This window comes from Agelaius tricolor, unplaced genomic scaffold, assembly GCF_023055355.1.
Source record: "Agelaius tricolor isolate 1412-34295 unplaced genomic scaffold, bAgeTri1.0.p SCAF_38, whole genome shotgun sequence".
NCBI classification, from domain to species: domain Eukaryota; kingdom Metazoa; phylum Chordata; class Aves; order Passeriformes; family Icteridae; genus Agelaius; species Agelaius tricolor.
Window position 1 is genome coordinate 5,080,480 of NW_027269298.1, and position 26,534 is coordinate 5,107,013.

General features: G+C 56.8%; 1 protein-coding gene across 4 annotated transcripts; it reads left to right on the forward strand.

The window, feature by feature from the left end:
- The first annotated feature begins 1,377 nt into the window (after nt 1-1,377).
- On the forward strand, nt 1,378-26,480 carry ADGRD2 (adhesion G protein-coupled receptor D2). 4 transcript variants are annotated; one of them, XM_071454129.1, is made up of 27 exons: nt 1,539-1,669; nt 1,969-2,062; nt 3,781-3,858; nt 3,957-4,017; nt 4,598-4,828; nt 4,971-5,624; nt 5,771-5,869; nt 6,349-6,434; nt 6,799-7,080; nt 7,272-7,383; nt 7,782-7,916; nt 8,205-8,316; nt 8,854-8,959; nt 9,605-9,660; nt 10,517-10,643; nt 10,744-10,847; nt 11,477-11,579; nt 11,791-11,944; nt 12,718-12,851; nt 13,408-13,523; nt 14,439-14,559; nt 18,027-18,068; nt 18,257-18,310; nt 18,632-18,773; nt 19,086-19,144; nt 21,146-21,176; nt 24,329-26,479. In XM_071454129.1, the coding sequence occupies exons 3-27, from the start codon at nt 3,811-3,813 to the stop codon at nt 24,334-24,336; spliced, it is 3,177 nt and encodes a 1,058-aa protein (XP_071310230.1). In that variant the 5' UTR covers nt 1,539-1,669; nt 1,969-2,062; nt 3,781-3,810; the 3' UTR covers nt 24,337-26,479. The 4 variants fall into 4 exon arrangements, with proteins under 4 accessions (XP_071310227.1, XP_071310230.1, XP_071310229.1 ...); XM_071454127.1 differs by lacking the exon at nt 1,539-1,669 and adding an exon at nt 1,685-1,821; XM_071454126.1 differs by lacking the exon at nt 1,969-2,062 and having other exon boundaries at nt 1,378-1,669; nt 24,329-26,480.
- Nucleotides 26,481-26,534: the final 54 nt, after the last annotated feature.

Sequence of the window (26,534 nt, forward strand, 5' to 3'; positions counted from 1 at the left end):
GTACAACTGGACTAAGGGAATGCTGTTTTGAAGGATAACTCTGCAAGGGACAGACTTGCACATGACTGAGTGATCTCTGACACGCTCTGTGCTTTGTTCCATTTCTCAGTGCATCTTGCTCAGACACATGGCTTCGACTCCACTTGGCAAATATTTGATTTATAAAGATTAACATGTTGCTCGCCCATGTGCTGGGAAGGCTTGTGTGAAAGATGTGCCTTGAGGGTGGCAGCTCAGGGTTTACTCACTGCTAAGGAAACGTCCCCTAAAATGCACCTGAGCTGATTTTTTAAATTGACTGAGTGTAAACAGAACTGCAACCTATTCCAAACCAAGCTAACCCAAAGTGACAGCATCACCCAAATGGCACAAAACAACTTGCCCTTTGCTCAGCTGCTTGTTAGAGAGATTTACCAGCATTAAAAGTGCTTTGGGATTTTGCCATCCAACCATCCCAAGGTCGTATGTCTGCTTGCCAAGGTCTTCATGTGCTGGACAGACACCTCTTAACTCCAGGAACTCTGTCATCTCTGATTTGTGTTAAGGTGTATGAATGAAGGTGATTCCAGAAGCTGAGTTGCCCTAAGGAGACAGCTGACTGCCTTTGTGGGAATTAGTGCTGATACGGGGAGGAGCTGCCAGCACTGATGGACACGAATCTGCTCCATGGCAGGGAGCAAACAGCTGGCAGTGCCCATTTGGGCACAGAAATCATCTGGAGAGCTGGGCGGTCCAAAGGAACCACTCTTCCTGGGCTGTGCTCTCTGGAGCCTTTTCAGTGTGATTCTAGGTGGAGCCAATGAGATGCCAACTGTTGGTTCCCACTTGCTGGCTGTGACCTTTCCTTTGAAATGCCAGTGGTGCCTTCTTGCCAGGGTCTCTAGAGACATCCTGGATGCCAGCCAAAGCATCAAGTCTTATTTGAAAATTCAGTGTATACTTATGGAAATCAGTTAATGTTTAAATCCAGGTAACTGGTGTAGGTGAGGTTGGAAACCTGGGTGGCATTCAGTGATCACAGGAAACTTCCCTTCACCTCCCTGCATGTGCACAGAGGAAGGTTTATTTGAATATGCAGAGAAGAGTGAGGCTGAGGGCTTGATCCCTTTTCTGATGCTACCAGAAAACCGTACTTTGTGCACTTACAAAAGGTGTTTCATTCTCTCTAAGACACAGGCACAAAGACCACAGTTTTGCTGAGTGCTGGGAAACTCTAACTCTCATTAAACCTAATCCAGCCCTAAATTTGAAATCACTTTGCAGTTTCCCTCTGAAGTTCTTTGGCCTAAAGCTGGGCTCTGCCTCGTGCCCTTTGCTCTCTCCATTCCCAGGGGAAGCAGGATCCAGTTTTGGCCAAGCCTCGGTGGGCAGCAGAGCCTCCTGCAGGGCTGCCATGCTGCTGGCCGGCCCTTGGCGCTCCGTGCCACGCTGCCAGGGATGCCAGGCCACTTCCAACTGGCACCTAAGCTCCAGAGCAGCTGCCTCCAAGGTCCATTCTTCTGTGGGAGATTTATTGCCAAGAGCAGAGGCGTTGGGATGGGAAAACTGCCTTCATTCCCAGACGAAGACCCTGAAGAACAAAAGCCAGTTGCTGGTGAATCCATGGTGTGATTCAAGCATTTTCTGGGACGGGAGGAGTGGGAACTGTGTGCCTGTTGCTGTAGCAAAGGTGAGTGGGCATCAACCAAAGGAGCAGCTCTGGCTGGTGAGCTGGGGAGTGCCACAGCCATGGGGGTGACCTGGACCCTCCGGCCTTGGCATTCCCCCCGGGGCAGCTGCAGGCTCTGGTGGGAGGAAACACCGGGATGCTGAAGCTGCTGGGTGAGGACATTGCACCAGGAGCCCTCTGGACATCTCTAGAGCTGCCCCTCTTCAGCTGCACTCCTGGGCTGTTTGGGGCTCTCTCTGCCGTGAGGATCCCGAGTCACTCCCCCACTCCCTGATTTCTTTGCCATGATCATGCGCCAGGTTTTCTGGGAAGGTTTACTGGACATTTCTATGGAGCAGTGACCGCCAGGGAAGAAGATCCCGGCGCTGCTGGCACAGCGGAGCAGGGAGGGCTGTGAGTGCTTTGATGTCGGCGATGGGGTGGGCTGGAGGGGCGTCCTGGGGGCCATGTGGGGTGAGGACGGGGGCAGTGGGGTGCGGGTGCCCAGCAGCGCCCCGGGAACTCGGAGTCACCGTCCCGCTGCCCAGCGGGCCCGGAGCGGGGAGCAGCGGGGCTGCGAGGGGCGGCGTGCGGGAGATGTGCGGAGAGGGATGCGGAGAGGGATGCGGAGCGGGTGCGGAACGGCTGCGGAGCCGTGGTCCCTCGGAGCGGAGCGGACCGGCCGCGGTTCCCGCTCTCCGCCGCTCTGGACACCGCAGCTCCGTGCCCCGCCGGGCTCTCGCCCTTGTCCCGCCGTGGCCGTGCCGGAGCTCGGCCCTGCCCGGGCTCCCCAGGGCGGCCCCAGACCCGGGGTGCCCTGAGCCACCGGGCTCTCCCCGCAGGGACACCGGGCTCTCCCCGCATGGACACCGGGCTCTCCCCGCAGGGACACCGGGCTCTCCCTGCTGGGACACCGGGCTCTCCCCGCATGGACACCGGGCTCTCCCCGCTGGGACACCGGGCTCTCCCTGTATGGACACCGGGCTCTCCCCGCTGGGACACCGGGCTCTCCCCGCATGGACACCGGGCTCTCCCCGCATGGACACCGGGCTCTCCCTGCTGGGACACCGGGCTATCCCCGCATGGACACCGGGCTCTCCCTGCAGGGACACCGGGCTCTCCCCGCTGGGACACCGGGCTCTCCCCACTGCCCCGTTTTTCTGCCCAAAGCGGGTCCCAGGTTTCGTCCGCACCATCTCCAGGGCCCTCCCTGGAGAAGAGGACACCTGAGGCTACGGGTGCGGGCTGAGGAGAGGGAGATCGGCAAAGCCATGGCTCCCTCTCACCCATCAGATTTATACTTTTCCTGGAGGGCCAAGAGCTGTGCTGGGTGTTTCCAAAGTCTCCGCTGAACTTTGGAAGTCTGTGAGCCCAGAGCCCGGGCTGCAGAGCGGATCTCCCAAGTCCCTTAGCAGCAAAGTGCTTAAAAGCGCTTTTACAGCGCCAGGGGAGAGCCCGCGGGGAGCAGAGATCACTCACAGCCGGCGGTGCCGGTGCCGGAGCTCCGGGGCTTGTTTGCATTGGCGTTGCCGGTTTCCATCCTGTGTCTTTACGTGCCTCATCTATGATTTTACTGGGCTTTTTACTGTCTGCACTCGGAGTTTGCTCCCCCTGGGGCAGAGGTGGGGAGACGGGGGATCGCTGCCGAGCCCTGAGCTCCCCGGGATGGCTCCGTGGTGCTGGGCTCTGTGTTTGGGCTCACGGAGGCTGGATTTGCTGCTCTGCAGGGTCTGCTCTGCTGCTCTGGGCCTGCAGGTTTTAAAGGCAACAAGAAAAGCTGACGGTGATGCAACACAGTTTAATGATGCCATTTATGGTGGCTTTTTTATTTAGTTAATGCAGATGAAGAGGCTCTGCGGTCTTGCCTGTTCCTTGATATCACTCATCTCTATGTTTTGTGCTTAATTATTTTATATGCTGCAAACAAATGTTAAACTGAGACCTTAAGGTCTTCGAGAAGATCTGAGAATTCTTTGGATAAGATACTATTGAGGACAGGTATTTCAGAGGGAGTAATTTTCTCCTTTTTGTTTTGAGGCTTTCTGAGGAAAGCAGCATTGCCAGGGAATGCCATTTCTGCAGAGTGCTTCTGTCTCCATGATGCATCTCCAGTAATACTTTATTTATTCTAGCAAAGGGTGAAACCTTCCCAGCTGGTCAGCATGTTTAGGAGAGACTTGAGACATGATTCTTGCTTCTTCAGCTTTCTGGTGAGTATTACTGGGTTGTGTTTTTTTTTATTCTGGGTATTTGGGGTTTTATTTTATTCTGGGTTTCTCTGCATGTTACAACACGTCCTCTCCACCAGGTCAGTCTGTCCAGGAGTCTCCTTGCCTTTGCAACCCTTGCCAAGAACCAGACTTCTAAAGGTTAGTGTTTTTATCAGCACTCTCTATGTGTTTTACAAGCAATGTCCAGCACAGAGAAACAAAAGGTGTCTGGTGGTGCAAACGAAGGTAAAGAAACTTTTTCTGTTACCCTGTTTTGTGCCTAAAATGCTGTTTGCAAAGCTGGTATTTGCCAGGCTGTTTGCTCAGCTGCTGCTCTGTGCCCCACTGCAACTGCAAATCAAACAGTTTATTTTGTGCCTGAAAATTGCATCTGCAAGTGCAGAAGCTGAGATGAGCTTTTTGGGGATAAAGCAAGTGAAGTTGTTTTTGCATAGCTGCTTTGAACAAGCTTTTCTGAGGGCCATCTCCAGGCATAGCAGAGTGAGCTTTTCCCTTGTGCTGAGCTGAGCATGGTCTGTGTGTCCCACAGGCGTGTGCCCAGCCACAGCACCCCTCAGTTCAGGTCCCATGTGGTCTGAGCTCTGTCACACTGTGCCCAAGGGCTGAATGGGGACCTGAGCTCCTGCCAGCAGCTCTCCCAAGGTGCACGAGGCAGTGACTTTAACTGTGGGCTGGAGAGGTTTCTGTTTCCCCAGGCTGCGTGTGTGTCTTCCTCCAGGTTTTGCTCCCGTCACAATTGAGACCCCAGGACACACATATGAATATGTGGGCGCTGCTCTGGACTGGTGGCAAGCTGACAGGTACTGTGAGCAGCACTTTGCCCAGCTGCTCCTTGAACCCCAGGACAGTGAACGAGGCTCCTTCAGCAAACTGCTGCAGTCCCACCACATCAGAGGCTCTGTCTGGCTAAAGGAAAGGGACAGTGTGCTGCACAAAACAAAGAGGAGACGTGAGTATAAGTGCACATGGGCTATTGAGAGGTGCTTTCATACTGAAAAATATGACTGGAGAAATTGTCCCTTGGTTTTTTTTATTGTCACTTTATTGGCCTATGCTTCTTCCTTTCTGCTGACTGAAATTTCTCCTTCTAGGTGGCCACACTGTCCCAGTCCTGGTATTCAGAGACAAAACAGACACAAAATATGTGAAGGTGCTCTCTGACTTCCCGGCCCTGCCTGCTGTCACAGCCTGTGCCCACCTGCAGTGGGACACCAGGAGCCAGGAGATCGCCACCATCTTCTCCTACGCCGTGCCTGCTTTCATCAACGAGTTCCAGCTGCGTGGCTTTGTGGATGAGGAGGGCTTTGTTCGGTTTGCTCTCATTGTGCACGGGCACCATTCCCCCTACCTGCCCGTGTTCCGTGCTGATGGGCAGTGGCATCACTTCTGTGTGACCTGGCAGCAGGACAACGGGACCTGGGCCATCTATGCTGATGGGAAGAGGAGGGCAGCAGCCAGTGGTTTGTGCTCCGTGGGACCCTGTGCCCCCCAGGCCATCTCTGGCCAGGGCACCTTCATCATTGGGCAGGACCAGGATTCCCTGGGGGGCACCTTCAGGGCAAAGGAGTCCTTCAGTGGGAACATCACTGACTTGCACATCTGGCACAAAGTCCTCAGCACCGAGCACATTGAGAAAGTTCGCTCCTGCTGGGTGGTAGAGCAGGACCTGGTTTTTGGGTGGAGCTCCAATGCCCTGGAAGTGGAGAGCACTATCCAGGCAGTGGCCCTGCAGCTTCTTTGCCCAGGTAAGTCTCAGTGTCCTTGTGGCCGCTGTCCTGGCTCTGCAGGCACAGCCCAGAGCGTTTGTTGTGCCAGGGCTTCCAGGAAAGGCAATGCCTGCTGGGGATGGCGTGTCCCTGGGAGACCGCTCTGTCTGCGCGTGTTTCCACAGGGCCTGTGGAGGAATGCAGAGTTTTGGAAGTTGGCAGCAGTGGATTCAGTTATGCATCTTGTTTGCAGCCTTTGCCTTTCATCTGTCACTACAGCAAGGGTACAGCATCTGTTAGTTATTCATGCATTGCTTCAGACTCCTGGAGGTCCTGGCTGGGCTGGTGGCCAGGGATGGGGAGGCCCCTGCCCTGAAGGGGTCACATGCAAAACCCTCTGGGGCTGGCACTTTGCTCCAGCTGCCTGCACTCTGGCAGGGGGCTTGGCTCTTCCCCAGCTGGGCTGGGCAGTGGTGGCACACCCTGCATGGCTCTGGGTGCAGGGCTGTCAGTGCCTCCCAGCCCAGGCATTCCCAGACTCGCTGGCCAGGGGAGCATGGGGAGAGGCAGAAAGGGAGTGTGAAACTGTCTCTCCAGATGGGATCCTGTGCTAAAAATAAAATGCAGCTGTGAAGTCTCCTTGTCCTGCCTGTCCTGCAGACTTAGCCACCATCTGAGGACCATTGCCCAGGCTTTGAACGTGGCATGTGTTAACCACACTGTGGGACACTCAGCAGTGGTTGTGGTTCTGGTTTGTCCCCAGATGCATACTGGCAGCTGAAAAGAGCTCAGCTGGAGTCCAGCCACTCACTTGCCAGCCGTGTGAACACCCTTGCAGTGAGGACTGTGGTGAGTCCTGCAGCCCCAGCAGGGGCAGCTGGCACCTGGGGCAGGCAAGAGCTGCTGGGGTGGGTGTGTTGGCACCTAGAGCTGTTTGAGGTCACTTTGCCAGCAGTTCTGCCAGGGACCTTTCCTGAGCTGCTGTTGGAGATTGTGACCAACACAGCTGTAACTTCTGCTGTGATCAAACAAGCAGCGTTGCTTCAGATTGACTCATTGCACAGAGGACAAGAGATCCCTTCCCCCAGGATATTCCTGCTTGGCCAGACAGGTCCTGGTGCCAGCAGGGGCATGCAGGGCATTGCCAAGACACAGCTGAGGATCAGGGAGAGTCAGGGCTCTGCACTGGACTAAAGCCCCTTTTCCATGACAGATTCCTGACAGTGTCTTCACGAGTGGTGTGCAAGACATGAACCTCTCTGTGGCTCTGGATGCTCTGGATATCTTGGCAAGTGTTCTGAGAGAAGGAGAAGTGCCCGTGCTTGAGCCATCTGACCTCCTTGCAGTCCTTCAATTACTAAAGCAAGTTTCAGATTTGGAAATCCAGGAGGGAGATGAGCTGGAGATGCTGGAGCAGTTGGGCCAGTATTACATGGAAGTAGCAGAGTTAATTCTGGAAGAGCAGAACACTGGAACGTGGTCATTGATCAGCCAGGTACTGGTGTCACCAGTGTGGTGCTGTGTGCCTCACCTGCACCACCACGGGCTCTTGTGCTGTCCTTGAGTCTCAACTTCTCTTTTTTTTTCCTGCCAAGGACCAAACGTTTAAGGGAACTCTTGTGAGCTGTGGGGAGGGAGGGCTGATGGTACAGGTGCTGATTTCCATCGCTCTCTCTGCCTTTGCAGGTTATCAGGGGGCCCATGGCTGTGGTTGAGCTCTGTGACAGAATGGTGTCACTCTTGGTGCCACTGCTGACCACAGAGAGGACAAAGATCACGATCCAGCATGGGAATATTGGTGAGTGGCACTGGAGGGCATCTCACCAAGACCCAGATCAGTCACCCTGTCTGGTTCCCAGCCCAAATCCACTCCTGGCTCCTCTGTTCCTCTGGCTCACTCTTGCCAGCCCTGCAGCCTGCTCCCCAATTCCTCTGTGCAGAGTGTCACAGTGTGAGGGCACCTCTCAGGCTGTGGATTGCAAGAGCATTGTAAGAAACCCTTGGGCATGGGAGAAGCTGAGCCCAGATGCTCTTGGTTTGCACAGAAAGGAACCTGCCTGCTGCTGCTGCTGCTGCTGCTGCTGTGGGTCCTGGCTGGCCTTGGCTGGGTCCAGTGTCCCTGTGGTACTTTGCTGTAGCAGTGGCTCTGGAGGAAGGCTGAACCCTGGTTCAGCACCTGATTTGACCTCTGCACAGGGATGGAGGTGAGGGAGCTGGAGCTGAGCGAGCAGCATCTGAGTGATGAGGCCTACATGGTCCAGACCCCTGACAAGGGCAGGCACGACTTCATTGAAGTTCCCGTGGAAGAAATGCAAAGGCTGAAATCCAGAGGTTTGTAACCACACCTGAGCCCCCCTGGTACCTCTGCATGGCCTTCCTTAGTGCCACAAACTCCTTACCTTGGCCACATGAGGTCTGGAGAGGCATGGGGAGGGGACACTCCTGCTGAAAGGGAGATGGGCTGTGGGGGAGAGGATCTGCACAGCCCCTCTAGAGACACAGCTCGGAGCTGAGGGCATTCTGGACCCCCAGCATCACCCCCAGGGAGGGCAGGGGTGTCCAGCGCTGCCCTGTGCTCTGTCCCTGTCCCTGTCCCTGTCCCTGTCCCTGTCCCTGCAGGTCTGCACAGAGTCACAGTGAAGAACATGTGGTTTGGCTACAGCTCCCTGCAGCGCTGCCTGTCCAGCAGTGCTGTGGCCCAGGACACGGCTGCCCCTGATGGGGGACAGAAGTGAGTGAAACTGAGCCCCCCGCACCCCAGGGCTGCCCTCAGCGCCACGGAAGGGCTCGTTTTCAAATCTGCATTGAGCTCGTGCCTGGGTTTTGGGGTCAGCTTCATCCCGATCCATCTCGGCCCTCGCACCGGGGCTGCCCCGTGGGGTGTCCTGTGTGCCTTTGGTCCCGCGGGCCACCGGCTCTGCCGGGGTGCGGGGCACGGAGCCCCCGGGGGCTGCTGCAGGTGCCCCCGGCTGGCACAAGGTGGCCCTGGACGGTGGCTCTGGGCTCGCTGCGCTCCCGGAGCTCCGGACGCTAGGTGGGGATGGCCGCCCGCGCATCCCGCGCACGGCTCAGCCGCTCCGCCGCAGCCCTGGGGATGCTCCGGTGCCCGCCGCAGTGACGGGCAGGGCTGGGGCTGTGCCCGGTACCCCAGGGTCCGCTGTGCCCCGTGCCCGGCCCTCGGCAGCACCCGGATCCCCGCAGCCGTTCCGGTACCCCGGGAGATCCCGTTCGTGCTTCCTGTGCCTGAGAGCGGCTCCTTCCCCGGCAGGTACCTGGGCACCTCGGTGGGCACAGCGGTGATCTCAGCCACCCTGCTCAGTGACCAGCAGGAGATCAGCACGGCCGTGCGCTACCGCCTGCAGCACCGTGCCCAGGTACCCCGGGCTGTGCCCGCTGCCAGCGGCGCCGCACGGCCCCGCCCGGCTGTCCTGGCACGGCACGGCCCCGCCCGGCTGTCCTGGCACCGCACGGCCCCGCCCGGCTGTCCTGGCACCGCACGGCCCCGCCCGGCTGTCCTGGCACGGCCCCGCCCGGCTGTCCTGGCACGGCCCCGCCCGGCTGTCCTGGCACGGCACGGCCCCGCCCGGCTGTCCTGGCACGGCCCCGCCCGGCTGTCCCCAGCACGGTCCCGCCCGGCTGTCCTGGCACGGTCCCGCCCGGCTGTCCCCAGCACGGTCCCGCCCGGCTGTCCCGGCACGGCACGGCCCCGCCCGGCTGTCCCGGCACGGCACGGCCCCGCCCGGCTGTCCTGGCACGGCCCCGCCCGGCTGTCCTGGCACGGTCCCGCCCGGCTGTCCCCAGCACGGCCCCGCCCGGCTGTCCCCAGCACGGCCCCGCCCGGCTGTCCTGGCACGGCCCCGCCCGGCTGTCCTGGCATGGCACGGCCCCGCCCGGCTGTCCCTGCCCCGACGCTGTGCTTGTCCTGCTCTGGCAGAGCCGTCACAGCCGGGGCAGTGACTGCGCCCCGTGTCCTGCAGGGAGTGCCTGTGTGACCCCTTCTCTCCCCTCTCTGCCTGCAGGACCTGCCCAATACTCTGGTGGGACCCGTCTGTGCCTTCTGGAACTTCAGCCTCAGGTGCCTTGTCTCAGTTCAGGTCCCTAGATTTATGAGCTTTTTATTTGTACTGGAAAACCAAACATCTCAATATAAATGTAATGGTAAGAGTAGAGATCTGGAATTTTTCGCCTCCTTTGCGTGCTGACATCCCCTGTCTGGGGAGCAGAATGCTTTCCTGGGAAGATTTCCTTTGGAGAAGTCACTCACAAGCAAGTGACCTTTAATGAGGTATATCCAGCTCAAATGGAAAGCCCTAGTTAATTATGGTTGTTGCCTGTGGCAAAGAAGAGTCAGCCCAAGATACACGCCCCAAAGACATGCAGGACTCCCAGCCCCATAAATCCTGCCTGGCACTGGGAGGTGTTTTTGCTGGATGTTCCTGTGGTGAGAACACTGAGGCTGTGATATATTATAGATTGGTAATTAAGTCATTCAAGTGAAAAAAATCGTGGGCTGGGACAGGCCTGTCCTGGGGAGCAGGGGCACCGTGCTGGGTTTGGGGCAGGCTGAGCTGGTGGCAGAGTTGGGCACAGCCAGCCCAGGGCTGCTCTCAGTGAAGGGGCTGTGCAGGGAGCCCTTCCCAGAGCCATGCAGTGGCTGGGCTCTATTTGAAGCTGTCATGCCTGAACTCCACTCTTTAATGCACACATTGACACCAGATCTGTTTTCATTGTGTGCCTGCTGGGTGAGGTAAAGCTGCTGAGACAAAGGGTGAACCAAAGGGAAGTCCAGGTGAAGACCTGTTTCTGATATCCTCATCTTCCTCCTTTAAACTCGGCCTTTTCTGGGACAATGCAATTCCCATTGTGCCCTGGCTTTCTGTGGAAGTGAAGGGTAATTTCCCTGTGTTTTCTCTGTTTTTGCTGCACGTTAGCCCAGATGCTGGTGGGATGTGGTCCACAGCTGGCTGCTCTGTGGCCAAGTCTCTCCCAGACTCCACTGCCTGTTTTTGCAACCACACCACCAATTTTGCCATCCTGCTGCAGGTCTATGAGATGGAGGTGAGTGAGGAGCCTGGCTCTGGGTGGGTGCTGGCACTGCCAGCTGGTGGGGTTAACTCAGGAGGGATTTGAGTCTTCTGTTGTTTCATGTGTGGAGCAGAGGACCACCAAGGAGGAGTTCACCCTGCAGACTTTGACTTTCATTGGATGTGGAGTTTCCTTCTGTGCCTTGATGGTCACCTTCATTTTGTTCCTGGTGGTTGGGTAAGAAAAGCCTGGGCACTTGCAGCCTCCCCTGTATTTTCTACTTGATATTTTCCTCCTTTCTGAGCCTTTCTCAGAATGTCTTTGTCAGCGTGGGGCGGGGCAGGTGTGTGGGAAGAGCTGGGAGCTGCTCCGTGGTACAGGGGAGTGCTTGTTGCTGGCTGGAGAGGGGCTCAGCCCCGGCTGTTTCTGGGGAGATGCTCACTGATCTCACCTGCATGTCTGTGGCAAGGTTTCTATCAATTACTAACGATGTTTACTATAAAAACTGCTCTGCTAGAATTAATTTTTATAAAATAAATGGAGCAAGGACTATTTCTTTGATTGCCAACCCTTCTGTGTCACTTGGCAAGCACAGAGATCTTCCTTGTGAGCATGGCAGGGGCTCCCTCCACCTCTCCCTCCCTGCCTGTGCCCTGGAGCTGGCCAAGGGCTCAGCAGCTGCACCCAAGAGTGTCCCCAGCACCAAGGGCTGGCACAGCAGGGCTGTGCTCTGCCCCTCTCACTGTCATCTTTGCAGGGAGTGGCAGAGGGACTGCAAGGGGCCCAGGCAGGCCTGCACAGCCCGAGGGGACAGGGAGGAACCTTTTGTGTGGCTGCAGCTCAGGGCTCCCTCTGTCCCTCCCCAGTGTCCCCAAGAGTGAGCGAACGACTGTGCACAAGAACCTGATCCTCGCCCTGGCTGCAGGGGAAGCTCTGCTCATGGTCAGTGAGTTGGCCAAGCCCAACCAGGTGAGCTCAGCAGGAATGGCCCATCCAGCCCACGTGGCCAGGCTCCAGTGCCTCTGCCAGAGCAACAGAACAGAAGTGTTTATTAATTCCCTTAAATGAATTAAAGTCTAATCACCTTACCCTTTTATTAATTACCTGTAACTGGTAGAAGTGTCTCTCTGTTTGGAGATGCACAAATACATGTTGTGCAGTGTGGTTTCTGTCCCTCCAGGTGCTGTGTTTCATGGTCACTGCCTTCCTGCACCTCTTCTTCATGGCAGCCTTCTCATGGATGCTGGTGGAGGGGCTTCTCCTCTGGAGCAAAGTGGTGGCAGTCAACATGAGTGAAGGCAGGAGAATGAAGTTCTACTACATGACAGGCTGGGGTATCTGCACACTCCTCTGCCTTGGCTCCTCAGGAAAATATTCTTTTTCTTTTCTAGTGAAAGTTTTAATAGGAGATATACACAGTTGTTTGATTTAATTTAATATGAGAACTGGGTGCCAGTGCCCTGCAGAGGCTCTCTGGAATTATTTGTCAAATTGCTAGTCTTAAAATATAAGTTGAGCAGCATTTGTTATACTTCTAAATCCAGGAGTTCAGTAAAAAAAGAAAAAATGGAGGAGGAGATTTATGGCAAGTTCTTGTTCTTGGAGAGCATCACTGTTGTTTGATAGTAATTAAATATAAATGTGTTCCTCACTAAGCATCTTTTATTCTGAGTGAGCCCTTTAGGGACATAGAATTATATGAATAAGCTGAGATTTGTGTCAAAGAGGGGCCTCTTTAAGGATGTGCTGCTCAAGGAGCACACACCTTGTTGGACACTGGGCAACCACTTCAAGTATTTTGGATTGGTTTATGTCTTTGATTGTCCATTCTGTTAAAAAAGCAATCTGAGGAATAAATTGCTTTGGTCAGGACTCAGGACTTGGGATGCTTTATACCTCAGAGACAGATGCTGACAGCTTGTAAATCTGGCTGTGTTGAGCCAGGACAGATTTCAGCTGCAGAGGATTGATGTTGCTTGTGGGGTTTTGGAGGCTCATGCTGAAGTCTGTCTGGTCAGGGGAGTTTTGAAGCAATTGTCTGGTGCACAGCACCCTGCATGGGGCATCTCTGCTTTTCCCAGGGTTTAACCCGTGGGTTTTTCTGCAGGGCTTCCAGTCCTCATCGTGGGGGTGACCCTTGCCAGTTCCTTTAACAAGTATGTGGCAGCCAACCACTGCTGGCTGAACGTGCAGACCAACGTCATCTGGGCCTTCGTGGGGCCTGTGCTCCTCATCCTGGCTGTAAGTGCCAAACCCTGCTGGGAAGGGGGGACTCCCTTGGGGCTGCTCCCAGAAAAGCAATGCAGAGTCAGGGGTGCAGCTCATTCTGCCTGCTGCTTTTAGAGGAAAAGTGTTGTTTTGCTTTATATAGACTTCTGCAATACAAGTAAATCTCTTTAATCAAAAAAGCTTTTTGATAGGAAAAAGTGCTTTAAGAAAATTTTGCTGACCAGTCCTTGGTTGGCTGTTCAGTTAGGAATGTGCTGTGTGACATTGCCTTAGCTAAGGGTCTGATTTTAATACAGGAATATCTGTATCCTTGAAATATACAAAACACAGCAGCAGAAAAAGGTCCAATGTTTATGGGCTCCAGAACACACCTTTAACAGGGAAGAGCTCTGTAGGAGCAGTTTTGGGATAAGTTTCCCAGATTTCACACCTGTGCAGAGAGCTCTGTGAAGCCTTTCCTGGCAGTGACATTTGTCCCCGAGTTCTGACCCCAGTCTCCAGCAGAGGAGCCTCCCCCTGTGGAGCTGAGGCTGCAGGATGTCAGTGAGCCCAGCTCTGTCCCTGGCAGGTGAACAGCCTGGTGCTGCTCCGCGTGGTGACCGTGACCGTGGCCAGCGCCCGCAGGAGATCCAAGATGCTGACACCCAACAGCAGCCTGGAGAGCCAGATTGGAACACAGCTCTGGTGAGCAGGGAAGGGCCTGGCTCTCCCAGCTGGGCTGCCCTGGGTGTGAAATCTGTGAGGCAGTGTTAGATACGTGGAAGAAATCCTTTCCAGTGAAGCTGCAGAGGCACTGGCACAGGTTGGCCAGAGAGGCTCAGGCGAGTGAGAGACAGTGAGCTGTGAGAGCCAGAGCAGCAGGGGCAGAAGGGATTCTCTCCCCCAGGGTAGCTGTGTCCCACCCAAAGACAGCCTCTACCCCCAGATGAGAAGCCCAGCCAGCACCTTCAGCTTAGGGAACCAGTGCTGGTCTCCATCTGCACTCACACTCCTGAATCTCACCCCTTTGGGACAGGAGACCCTTGGCAGTGCCTGCAGAAATCCAAGCCTGGGACTTGGTGGGTTGAAAGTAAGGCTGGTGGGGGTTACACACACAGGGGAAGAGGCAGTGGGGACTTCTGTAATCAGTCAATACTGAGAGACCTCTAAAAAACTGCTGCCTGAGTCATTACTTTATCACGCTCTGTGAATTTTTATTGTTGTTAGCTGGCGCCGGATACCCCTGCTAGACACGCATTGTTCCCCTGTAGCATAAATAAATTTCCCCAAATTTACAGAAGCACAAAGATAGGGCATTGCTGGAGGGCAGGGTGACATCCATGTGCAAATAAAACAAATAGAGAAACCCTCCTTGTAGCAGAAATTGGGGGGAAATAGCTGTTTTCTCATGGCTGATGACGTCAAAGAGCTCCCTTCTTGCTAACTTGCAGTGATAAATGAGGAGCAGGGCTGGCACACTGGGGTCTGGGAGGTGAAATATTTGGTTTTTCCTGTCTAAACTTATTTTGTTTGCAGAGGAATTTGTTCCACAGCTCCTGTCTTGCAGCAGTTCCATCCCTGAAATGTGCCCGGGTAACCCTGAGCTCTCCCTCCCACCAGGGCCACGGCCAAACCCGTGCTGGTGCTGCTGCCTGTGCTGGGGCTCACCTGGCTCTGTGGGCTCCTGGTGCACCTCAGCATCGTCTGGGCCTACGTCTTCATCGTGCTGAACTCCCTCCAGGTGAGTCCTGCCCCACGTGGGTGCCCGGGGCGCCAGGGCACGGCCAGGCTGGCACCTGCAGGGCGCTCTGCCTGTCCTTGCAGCCAGGGACACCTGAGCTCTGAAGCCAGCCCAGCTTTCCCCAGGCACTGGGCCATTTTGTCTGAGGAAACTCATTTCATCCTTCCAAGATACAAGATATGACTCTGGAGACCTTGCTCGGCCCTCAGCACCAGTCTCTGCAGGGTCCTGCTGGTGCCACGGGTTTCCAGTTCAGGTTTTGTTTCTTGTGCTAGTTTTTCTCACATCAGTGTGGTTCCAAATTGGCAGTTACAAACTCATTAGAGTTTTTATTTGCTCGTATAATGGGTAATTAACATGGTACCTGTGCAGCCGAATGGGGCAGGCATCCCTCCTGCAGTTTGCACCTGGGCCTGGGGCTGTTCCAGGGCCTGGGGATATCTGAACCCAGGGACACGCGGTGACAAAACCTCCCGGAACGTGTGCTCAGCACCTGCGAGCCAAAGCATCAACAGAGGCCGGCAGACCTTGAGAGAAGGGAGCTGTAGATGGAGCTAGAGAAGCACTGAACAGCCCTGCACACACCTGCACATCCCTGAACGCCTTTGCACATCCCTGAAAATCCCTGCACACCCATGCACACCCATACACACACCTGAACATCCCTGCACACCCTGGCACACCCTTGCACACTCCTGCACGCCCTTGCACACTCTTGCACACCCTTGCACACTCTTGCACACCCTGGCACGCCCCTGCACACTCTTGCACACTCCTGCACACTCTTGCACACCCTTGCACACCCTGGCACGCTCCTGCATACCTTTGCACACCCTTGCACACTCTTGCACACCCCTGCACACCCTTGCACACCTTTGCACACCCCTGCACACCCCCGCACACTCCTGCACACTCTTGCACACCCTTGCACATCCCTGCACGCCCCTGCACGCCCCTGCACACTCTGGCACACTCCTGCACACCCTTGCACACCCTCGCACATCCCTGCACACCCCTGCACGCCCCTGCACATCCCTGCACACCACTGCACACCCCTGCACACCCTTGCACACCCTCGCACATCCCTGCACACTCCTGCACACCCTGGCACACCCCTGCACATCCCTGCACACCCCTGCACACCTTTGCACACCCCTGCACACCCTCACACACCCCTGCACGCCCCTGCACATCCCTGCACACCCCTGCACACCCCTGCACACTCCTGCACACCCTCACACACCCCTGCACGCCCCTGCACACCCTTGCACACCCTCGCACATCCCTGCACATCCCTGCACACCCCGGCACACCTTTGCACACTCCTGCACACCCTCACACACCCCTGCACGCCCCTGCACACCCCTGCACACCCCTGCACACTCCTGCACACCCTGGCACACCCCTGCACATCCCTGCACACCCCAGCACACCCCTGCACACCTTTGCACACCCCTGCACACCCTCACACACCCCTGCACGCCCTTGCACACTCTTGCACACCCCTGCACATCCCTGCACACCCCTGCACACCCTTGCACATCCCTGCACACCCCTGCACGCCCCTGCACACTCTTGCACATCTCTGCACACTCTTGCACACCCTGGCACGCCCCTGCACGCCCCTGCACACCCTTGCACACCCCAGCACACTCCTGCACATCCCTGTACACCCTCGCACGCCCCTGCACACCCCTGCACACCCCTGCACACCCTTGCACACCCCTGCACACCCTTGCACATCCCTGCACACCCCTGCACACCCTTGCACGCCCTTGCACACCCCTGCACACCCCTGCACACCCCGGCTCCCAGCACGGTCTGAGGGGAAGGGGGAGTTCTCAGCAGGCAGGTGGGAGCAGGGAGGGCTGAGCACGGGGCAGCCCAGCCCTGGGGCTGAGCCTCACCAGAGGTGCCCACGGGCACTCCCTGGCCTGTCACAGCCCTTGGCACTGTGTATTCAGGGTCCCTTGCCCAGTGCTTGAGGGCAAATCCTTCTCCAGGGGATCCAAGCCAAGGGAGCAGCTGGGCCCTGCCCTCCAAACCACTGGGATCAGAGTTTTGCAGCCCATCTCCCATTTTCCTTCTGTTTCAATAGAAATGGGCCCCTGTTGTACCCAGGCCTGCAGTGCTCCCCTCTGGCACCCTTGGCTGTCTCCAGCCTGGAGCTGGCCCTGCTCTGCCAGGTGAACCCCAGCCCGTGGTGGCCCTGTCACCATGTGCACACATCCCCTCATTACCAAGTTCAGGACAATCTGCAGATGGCCCCAGAGGAGAAACAAATGCTGGTGAGAAGCTGCAGAGTTGAGAGAAAGCCATCCTGTTTCAGCCCCTTTGCTTACTTCCTATGGATCACTTGGAATTTCCTTTGAGGCCAGAGCGTTCCTTCACGTGTGGGTCCTGTGCAGTTGCTCTGTGGCTGGGGTTGGCTTTTGTTTGACTATTTTCTGTTTGTCTGCAGCAGCCCCAGCCTGACTTCAGGGCTGCTCTGTGTGCTGGCACCAAACATGACAGCTCCTCCTGCAGCCAGGCAGTGCAGGAACCCAGAGAGGGGCTGAGCAGCAGGAGGGAGCCCGTGGTGCTGTGGGGCAGAGCAGGGGCAGGGGCAGGAACAGGGGCAGGGGCAGGAACAGGGGCAGGAACAGGGGCAGGAGCAGGAACAGGGGCAGGAACAGGGGCAGGGGAAGGGGCAGGAGCAGGAACAGGGGCAGGAACAGGGGCAGGAGCAGGAACAGGAGCAGGGTGGAAGGGGAGGGGGCAGGAGGGGCTCCCCCAGAGCCGCCTCTCTGCTCCCAGCCTCGGCTGCGGCTGGGCCCCCTCTCCTTCCTCCTCTGCTCCCAGCCGCCCTCCCCGCGGCCCCTCCCCAGGCTCATCCAGAATGATTCCTTCAAGGAAGACCTGCCTTGCAAGGCTGGCCAGAAATCTGGTCTGGGGGAGTGAGCAGCATTGCTGGCTGAAGGACAGGTCAGGGCACAGTGCCAGGGGCCGCTGCCATGGCCTGCCAAGAGCTCGCAGATGAGAGCAGGGCTCGTTGCAGACAAGATGGATTGCATCTCCTGCTGCAGCTGATTTATCTAGCTGCGATAACAAAACACCCACAGATACAACATAAATCTGGTGGGCCAGATAGGGCTGCCTTAGGGCCAGAATCGTGGGTCTGGAGCTGTAATTAGCCCCAGGCTGTGGCCCCAGGCAAGGCTCGCTCTGGGCACGTCCCTCACACAGCTGTGCCCAGCGGTGCCCAGGTGCCACCGCTCTCTGCCCCTCTCCTGGCGTGTGACAGCAGCTCTGTGAACAGCCTGGTCTCAGGTGTTGGAGGCTTTCCCTGCCTGGCTGTCCCTGCTGGGCTGTGCCCACCCTCTGTGCCAGCCTCACCCACCCCAGGGCTCCTCAGCCCCTTTGCTCTGTGCAGAGGAGCACAAACCAGCCGTGCATCTCTGACCCTTCCTCTGCTCTGTCCCTTCCAGGGCCTGTACATATTCCTGGTCTATGCTGTCTATAACAGTGAGGTAAGAGATGGGTTCAGTCCCTGTCACAGCAGCTCTGTGTTGGCACTGGGGGGAGCTGGGTTCTGGCAGTGGCAGCACAGCCCCATGTGCTGCTGGAGCCCTGGCTGCTTTTTCTCCATGACTTGCTGGAGCATCTCCAGCTGTGCTGGAGCTGCTGTGGCCTCTCTCATGTCCTTGCTCTGCTGCAGGTGAGGAATGCCATCCAGAGGATGAAGGACAAGAAGAAAGCCCTCTCATTCACAGTAAGTTGGGAGGAATCTCTGCTGCCTCTTCATCCATCAGCCACCCACCAGAGGAGGGTCCCAGCTGTACTGTGGGTCTGCTTTGAGGAGAGGATGATGGAAAGAAATCTTATTTTTTTATTTTTGTCTGCCTTCTTTGTGGTCTTGTTGGACACCACAGAACCTAAGATAGCCTACCCCCTATTAGGCAGCATCCTGCTCTGCCAGGGTGGGATGGGAGCCAAAGCAGTGATGATGAAATCCATCTTTGAAGTCAGATCTGGGTGTAGCAAAGGCTCATTGCAACTTTCACTGTCCTGTGTCTCCTGCCTGTCGCTCCAGAACTGCTCTCATCCCATCAACTACTTATCCAGCCCGAGGAACACGACCTCCTGGGACACGGGGAGGCTGAGTCCTGCCCCTGAGACTGCCCTGCCAAGCCCTGTGCACAGAGACCCTCCAGTGAAGAGCATCACCAGCAGAGGTGAGAGGATTGTTGTTAGCCCAGGCTGGGTGGTCTCATCAGCATCTTAGGCAGCGTTGAATTCTCCTGAGGCAAAAATCCATCTCAGCATCTGAAAATTAATTTTCTGGAGGAGAGGCAAAGGTGACAGTTGAAAATAGGGATTTTGGCTTTGGGGCAAAAAGGTTTTGCATTTTCCAACCAGTTTGTGGGTGCAGTGATGCAGAAAAGTCTCTTTGCTTCAGTGGGGGACACAAAGCACCAAGTTCTTGGGAAAGCAGGAATATTTCTGTTCTCTGGTCTATGAACTCACTGTGCTGCTTCACCCTTTAGGAAATTTTGGAGCCAGAATTCCCATGGGCATTTCATCCATCATGTCACCTGAGAGACCGGTATGTAACAGCTCCTGTTATTCACCTGCCCCCTGCCAGAGCACAGCAGTTCTGTGGGGACACCGCCTGAGCCTGGGCAGGGGGACAACAGGGAGAGAAGTGGGCCCAGAACACTTCTGTGTCAAATTCAGCCAAATTCCAAGGCAAAGGCTCACCCTGAGCCCATGGGGAGCCCGGAGGGGGCTCAGAGCAGGGCCCTAGAGGAGCACGAGGTGCTGCTGAATTTGGGCCATAAAGCCCTAGGCTGGGGCTGGTATGGATCGAGCAGGAGGCTTTCCCAAGGACAGCAGATTGGATCAGGCAGTGGGGCAGGTGCCATGGGCAAGCCTCACCTCTCCCAGGAGGGCTGTGCTGCCTGCATGGGATGGAGAGCTCAGCAAGGACGGCCTAAAGCAGGGAACAATTTAAATTTGACTACTCTGCTCCCACTTCCATCTCCTGCTTTTGAAATGATCATCAGTCCTTGTGTACTTGACATACAAGAGCTGTAATTCCCTCAGAATAAAATCCAGCACTACTTTCATGAGTCTCTCACTGAAGGATCTCTCTTTCCCTCTCTAATATTTATCCTTTGAAAACCTATGTCACATAGACAGCTCTTATTTATCCAATAGATAATACTTCTACAGCTGGCATATCGTTCTGGAGCCACTCAGTAAAATCCATATTTCCATCCCTCATGATTTATATTGTGGTTAATGCTGCAGCACCAGGCCCCCTGTGCTGTGAAGGGGCTCTCTCAGGTGGTGCTTTTCCCAGGCACAGGTGCTGGCTGGGTGAGCCAGGGTCAGGGTTAGCTCCTGGCACAGGCACAGGACGTGGGCCCCAGGGATGAGCCCAAGGACCCGAGATCCCTGAGACAGGGGCAGCAGGAGCAGCAGATCCCCTGAATGCCAAGGCCGTGGCATTTCTCAGCAGGCACAGACAGAAAGTGCTTCCCTCCTGTGAGGGTCACTGGGGGCTTTGCTGTGCACAAACACTGCATTTTTAATGTGCTGGTTCCCTGCTTGGCCAAGGCAGGTGCTGCAGGGCTGGGGCTGCTCCTGGTGCTGCTGCAGCTCCCAGGGCAGAGCTGGGCATGGGAGAGGGCAGGGCATGGCATGGTGCTGGACATGGCAGGGCTGGGCATGGAAGTGCTGGGCATGGAAGTGCTGGGCACACAGAGTTCTGGGCACACAGAGTGCTGGGCATGGCACAGTTCTGGGCACGGCAGTGCTGAGCACACACAGAGTGCTGGGCACGGCATGGTGCTGGGCACACAGAGTGCTGGGCACACAGAGTGCTGGGCACACCTGTGCCCTCTGGGTGTGCCCTGTGCTGCAGGAGGCTGGGGCTGCTGTCAGTGCCCTCAGTTATGTAAGCCAGGCTGTTTCCCTGCTCCCTGGCTGAGTCACGGTGAGCAGCACACTCAGAATGTCACTGGCAGCTGCACAATAGTTTGGATGAAGAGAAGATGCTACTTAAAGGCGTTTGAAAACACTTAAAATGACAAAACACTGAGCAAATGGAGATACAAACACAGACAAGATGTTCTTCGTGTTTCAGCTTTTGTAAATGTTGTTTGGTGATCTTTGTTGTTGTTGTTGGACTGGGAGTAGGAATTTCACATCTCCCAGAGCATTACCACCCTTTGAGCATGGAGTGCAGACTGTGTGGGCTCTTCCCACCGCAGCACAGGGGTGCCCTCATCCTTTCCTGGCTTTTCCTGTGGTGTCCAGCATGGCATCCAGCCTGGTGGGTGCCCACGGGGCTGGCAGGGTCCCCAGAGTGGGTGTTAGGAGCAGGGTGTCAGCTCCTCACCCTGAGAGGTGCACCTGGGTCCGGGGACCCTCTGCTGGGTGCCCGTCCCTGGGGCTGGGAGGAAGGCTCTGGTTCCTGGGCAGGGACAGGGGGTGGGTGGGCTCTGGGGAGCCCTGCCTGGCCCCAGGGGTGTGTTGGGGGCAGCCAGCAGCAAAGGCACCAGAGCCATACCCTCTGCTAACACCTCCTCTCCTCTTCCAGGCCGTGGAGCTGACGGCGTTCAAATGCTCAGGTAAGGTTTGCCTCCATCACGTTCTGTGGTTTGTGTTGGTGGTGCTGGTTCCTGTGGCTGTGTGCTGGAGGGCGGCTGCTTTCTGCTCAGGCTCCAGGACAGCATTGTTTCCAAACTGCCCTGGTGGGTGCTGTCCTGGCCAGGCTGTGGGATCTGTGTCCCCTGGGCAGATGAGGGACAGGCTGTGCAGCCCCAGCAGCCCTGCCAGTGGCACTGCCTCTCCTGGCAGCACTGCGGATCAGCCAAAGGTCCCATCCCAGGGCCCCTGCCTGCTTTCTGCCCATGTCTCTGCACCTTTCTTGCTGCCCATCCTTGTCTGCCCCAGCTCCTGGGGGACACAGGCAGGGGCAGGGGGCAGAGGGGCCCTGCAGGCTGCTGGTGCTGAGCTCTCTGCCTGCCCCCAGCCCCACTGCTCTGGGGCAGGGCCTGGGCTGTCCCAGGGCAGCAGCTCTTTCTGCCCTGGGCTATTTTAAACCAGCAGCTGTGGCAGAAAGCACTGGTGGGTGCTTCCCAAAGAAGGGAAGCTGGGTATTCAGACAGGGCTGGATTTATGAGCTTAAAAGCAGCCATTTAGCTTCTTCTGTTTCAGGTTGTAGAAAGGCCAATGTCACCATGGAGGTGGGTAGAATTAAAACCAGAAATCCCTCCTAAGCCCCAGCCCTCTGCTGGATGGCAGCTCCCTGCCACCTCCTCAGCTTCCCAGCCTGGCTTTGGGCAAGTCCCCAGCTCCTCAGAATACAAGTGCAGCATATCTCACTTTATTTTCTTTAAGAACCACTCCTGGGTACTCCCAGTGCTGCTTCTGGGTGGGGACCCTCAGGTGGACAGTGCAGTGAGGACACACCAGGGGTGCCGTGATCATATTTTTTCTGCACGGTGACATTTTCTTTTGTCAAGGCAAGCAGTGCATTAGCAGGTCTCTGATTTTGTTCACATGAAGTGTCTAAGCAGGGCATCCTCAGGCTATTTTCGAGACGGTGCCACCCAGCAGCAGTGCAGCTTTCCTCCCCACACTGGACACATGGGAAAGGCAGAAACACCCAGAGTAGCTGTGCAGCTGTTGGAATATTACCATGCTGCAGCGGCATTTCGGGCAGGAGTGGGGTCTCAGAGGCAGCAACACCTGCACCCACCACGGCCATTTGTCCTCTGTCCACCCACCGCCCCTTCTGCTGCATATCTTATAGCCCACGTGTGTTATTAAACTCCAGCTGTGCAAAGGTGTGGGTTGTTTAGTTTGGTTTTGTTTCCTCAGGTGAGCCCTCAGTGTGTTTTTAGAAGCCCAGGTCTGCACAGAGGGTGATGGAACACCAGGCTGGGCTCAGTGCCATGGGAGTGCCCAGGGTGGAAGGAGTGCTGTGCACCCCCTGAGCCCCCAGGCTGTGCCCAGGGTGGAAGGAGTGCTGTGCACCCCCTGAGCCCCCCAGGCTGTGCCCAGGGTGGAAGGAGTGCTGTGCACCCCCTGAGCCCCCAGGCTGCCCCCGGGGCTGGGCAATCCTTGAGCCCAGGCTGAAGGAGAAGGTCTCGATGCAGAGGAGCTCTCCTCTCACTCTTGTGTTCGTGCAGTGGCGCTGCCCCCGCTGCTCCAGGCTCTGCCAGAGAGCCTCCAGCCATGGGAGCAGATAACAAAAGGCTGCAATGCCCAGCTGAGGGGTGCTGGGGGGCCCAGGGCAGCTCAGCCTCACCCAGGCCTGTGCCTTCACATTCTGCTCACACAGCAAAGCGCTGCAGAGCCCTCGGGTGCCAGGATGGGGACAGACCATCCCAGCACAGACACTGCCCCCCTTCTGTTTGTTCTCTCCCAAACAGTTTAATGAAAAGAGATGTGTTTAGCCCCAGATATCTTTATTTGAAAGCTGCCAGCCAGCTGATGAAAATGGTGCTGCTGCCAGCAGGAGCTGTGGCAGACACAGGAAAGGTGTTCCCTGTTCCACCTGTGTCTCCCAGGAAAGCTGTGCTGGGTCTGGGGAGGGGTCCAGCACCTCTCTGCTCCAGGGCCTCAGCCACACTCCTGTGAGAACCCTGGGTGTTGCAGTGGCTCCAAGTGGAGGGACAGACAGGGGGTCCATGGGGAGGTGGGAGGTGGGATGGGTGAGGATAAGGGTGGATGAAATCCAGGTGAGTGCCAGGCCAGAGCCAGGGAAATGGGGAGTTTTGCAGCGTGGCTGTGGCAAGAGCCAGGCAGGGCCTCCCCCCACAAGGGCTCAGTCCATGGAGCAGTTCTGCAGTAATGAGCTCCAGGCAGCTGTAGGGAGCTGCTCTGTGCAGCCAGCCCTGCCTGCCTTCATTACACACATTTTGTGAGCAGGGCATGGCTGGGGCGGTTCACATATTTGCACAAACAATAAGTCCCATCTTCCTTGTCTTGACAAACAAGGGCTCCAAGAGGCCTCCACATCCTCCATCTCCTCAAGTGATGGCTGCTTTGTTTCCCCACGATAATTTCATTATTCTGTTTGAATACATTTATATGTTGCTAAGCCACACATAGCAACATGGATCTTGTCTGTGCAGCCCAGCCTTCCACTGATCGATACTGAGTAATTCTGCAACTCTCACCATATTGTGTTCCATAAGCTTGGACTGAAATAATAAGGAATCTGTGAGTCATTGGGATTCAAAGCCAGAAAAGCACCTGAGTGTCACGGGGAGAAATGGGTCCCGTCCATGCCAGCCCTGCTGGGTGACCGTGGTGGGATCAGCCCTGGTGCCAAGGCCCTTCCTGGGCAGTCCCTCGTGTACCCTGGGGAGGAGCAGCAGCCCATGGGGCACTCCTGCCACGGCAGAGCTGGTGTTGTCCCTAAATGCCATTTAAAGCTCATTGTCCCATGCTCCCAGCACTGGGTGCTGTGCTCAGGCTGACAGGGGAGAGGAGGTTTCCCTACAGCCATGGCCCCGTGCATGGAGACTGCTTTGGCTCCCTGTCACAAGGAGCCCCAAAGGGACAGGGGGTCTCTGGGGTGGCAGAGCTGTACCACTGGCACGCAGGGCTGGCTGTGCCAGCCTATGCCAGCTACACCTGGCAGGTTTTACAGCTCTGCCCTGCAGCAAGTTTGGGCTGTGGGGTCCCACCAGTTCTCCCCCAGGCCTGGGAGGGACCCCTGCCCTCCCCTGCTGCCAGCAGAGCTGAGACCTTCTCTCTTTTGCTTTAGGTTTCTGAGAAGTTTCTGGGTGCTGAGCCTGCAGTGCAGAGGCTCCTCCAGCAGGAAGGATGGCAGGTTGGAGGAGCTGGCTTCCCTTGGAGAGCTTCCAGCCCGGGCAGAGCTGTCACCCTGCACTCCTTCCCAGCCCCACAGGCCAGACCAAGGCAGGGCCAGTGTGGGGTCTCATGGGGCTTTGTCTGCTGCTGCTGACTGCCCTGCTCCTCCCCTGTGGGTACTTGTGTTCTGGGCTCCCCACGGCTCCTGCAGCCCCTGGCAGGGCAGCCAGGGCTGGCCTGGGCAGCGCTGCCACCCCTGTCCCTGTCCCTGTCCCTGCTGGCAGCACTGGCACTGCAGGGCTGTGGCTCTGCCACCCCTGTCCCTGTCCCTGCTGGCAGCACTGGCACTGCAAGGCATGGCTCTGCCACCCCTGTCCCTGTCCCTGCTGGCAGCACTGGCACTGCAAGGCATGGCTCTGCCACCCCTGTCCCTGTCCCTGCTGGCAGCACTGGCACTGCAGGGCATGGCTCTCGTTGCTGCTGTTGGGGCAGCTGGAGCAGTGGGATGGGGACAAGCCCAGCTTTGCCCAGGGCAGCCGTGCCCAGGCAGTGCCCACGGTCCCACGGTGGTGGGGATGGGAGCACCCTGAGCTGGGGCAGGGCTGGGACAGGCACATGCACTAGGGAAGCCAGCAGCTGGCCCCAAGCCTTTTCTGCACCAGCTGACATCAATAGCATCTTCTGCTGCTTAGGACAAAAATCCTCTCCCTGCTCCTGCTTGGGTTCCTGCCCGGCTGGCCTGGCCCCTCTCCAGCTGGGTGCTGCTTTCCTTCCCTCTCCTCCTTTTACCTCTGTAGAGTTTAGGACACAGAAAATGTGGTGGGTTTTGCTGATTATGGCAACAGTAAATGCTGATTTTAAAGACAACCTCCTCTCCTTGCTGCACTGTGTCCAAGGGAAGGGGCTCATGTCCAGCTCTGTGTGGCTGAGCCCAGAGATGGGGGTTTGGCCATGGTGCAAGGACCACTAATTGCCGACAAATGTTGCTGTTCCTGCACTCACTTGCAAAACACTTTAAGAGTCGCTGTGGCAATTCCCAGGAGCACTGTGAACCAATCTGGGGTCCCCAGTGCCCAGAAGCAAAGGCAGCAGCAGCCCCCTGCCACAGCCATGCTGTCCCAGTCCCACAAAGGCAGGTGACACCCCAGGAGTGCACCCACAAACACCCAGCCCTCCCCATGCCGAGCACCAACCACCAGGGTTAGAAAGACAGCCAAAAAATACAAAGTTTGCCATTTTAAATGAACTGCAAAATTTATTACAGTGGTTTGCTCCTGACAAGGAAGTTGGTAACCTTCTGCCTGGGAAGGAAGGAGGAGGAGTGGGGAAGGGCAGGGATGAGAGGGAGGAAAGGATGTAAGAGACAGAGAGAGACACTTAAGGACACTTCTCATTTTCTGAAAATAAAACTTCTTTTACCTCCCAAAACATTTTCTCCAGTTAAGTTCACAAAAAGAAGAAGGTGAAACCAAACCACAGACTTCAGGAGGAAAATGCACAATGTGTTAAAGCAGAGACAAACATGCTCTTTCTTCTGTGTCTAACAAGCTTCACAAACGGCTCCGGGCGCAGCCCCTGTGGCTCCTCAAGGCACCGGCTCTGCAGAGCTGCAGTGGCCCCTGGGCACCAGGACAGCCCTGGGAGCAGCCCTGGACAGCCCCAGCCATGCTGCAGGACCCCCAGGGCTGGGGGTCTGTGGGGCAGGGGCTGGGCCAGCCCCAGTGGTGGGGCTGAGACCGAGAGAAAGCAACAGTGAGAGTCCAGCATGGCCCAGCTTGGGGGGGCTGAGACCCCAGTGCTCCCAGTCCTGTCTGTGAGCCCAAATCCCATGATGGGGGAGGAACAGAGAGCTCTTTGCCCGTGGCTGACAGCATTTGCTGTCCCCTGGGGACATGGCAGAACAAAGGAGGGGGCCAGGAGGCCCAGCACGAAGTGCAGGTCAATCCTTATTCCTCCTTACCCACTTGCTCAGCAGACAAATGCAGGGGGACACTGCAGAGCTCCCCAAGTGTCCCCAAGATCCTGAGCACATGCTGGAGCTTGCCCCTCCCTCCTGCTCTGCCACCACAGCTGTGGGCAGGACTGAGCTGTGCTGCCCGTGGGCAGCTCTGGGCTCTGGGCACTGTGGCTGGCACAGAGCTGCTGCCTCCAGCACCAGC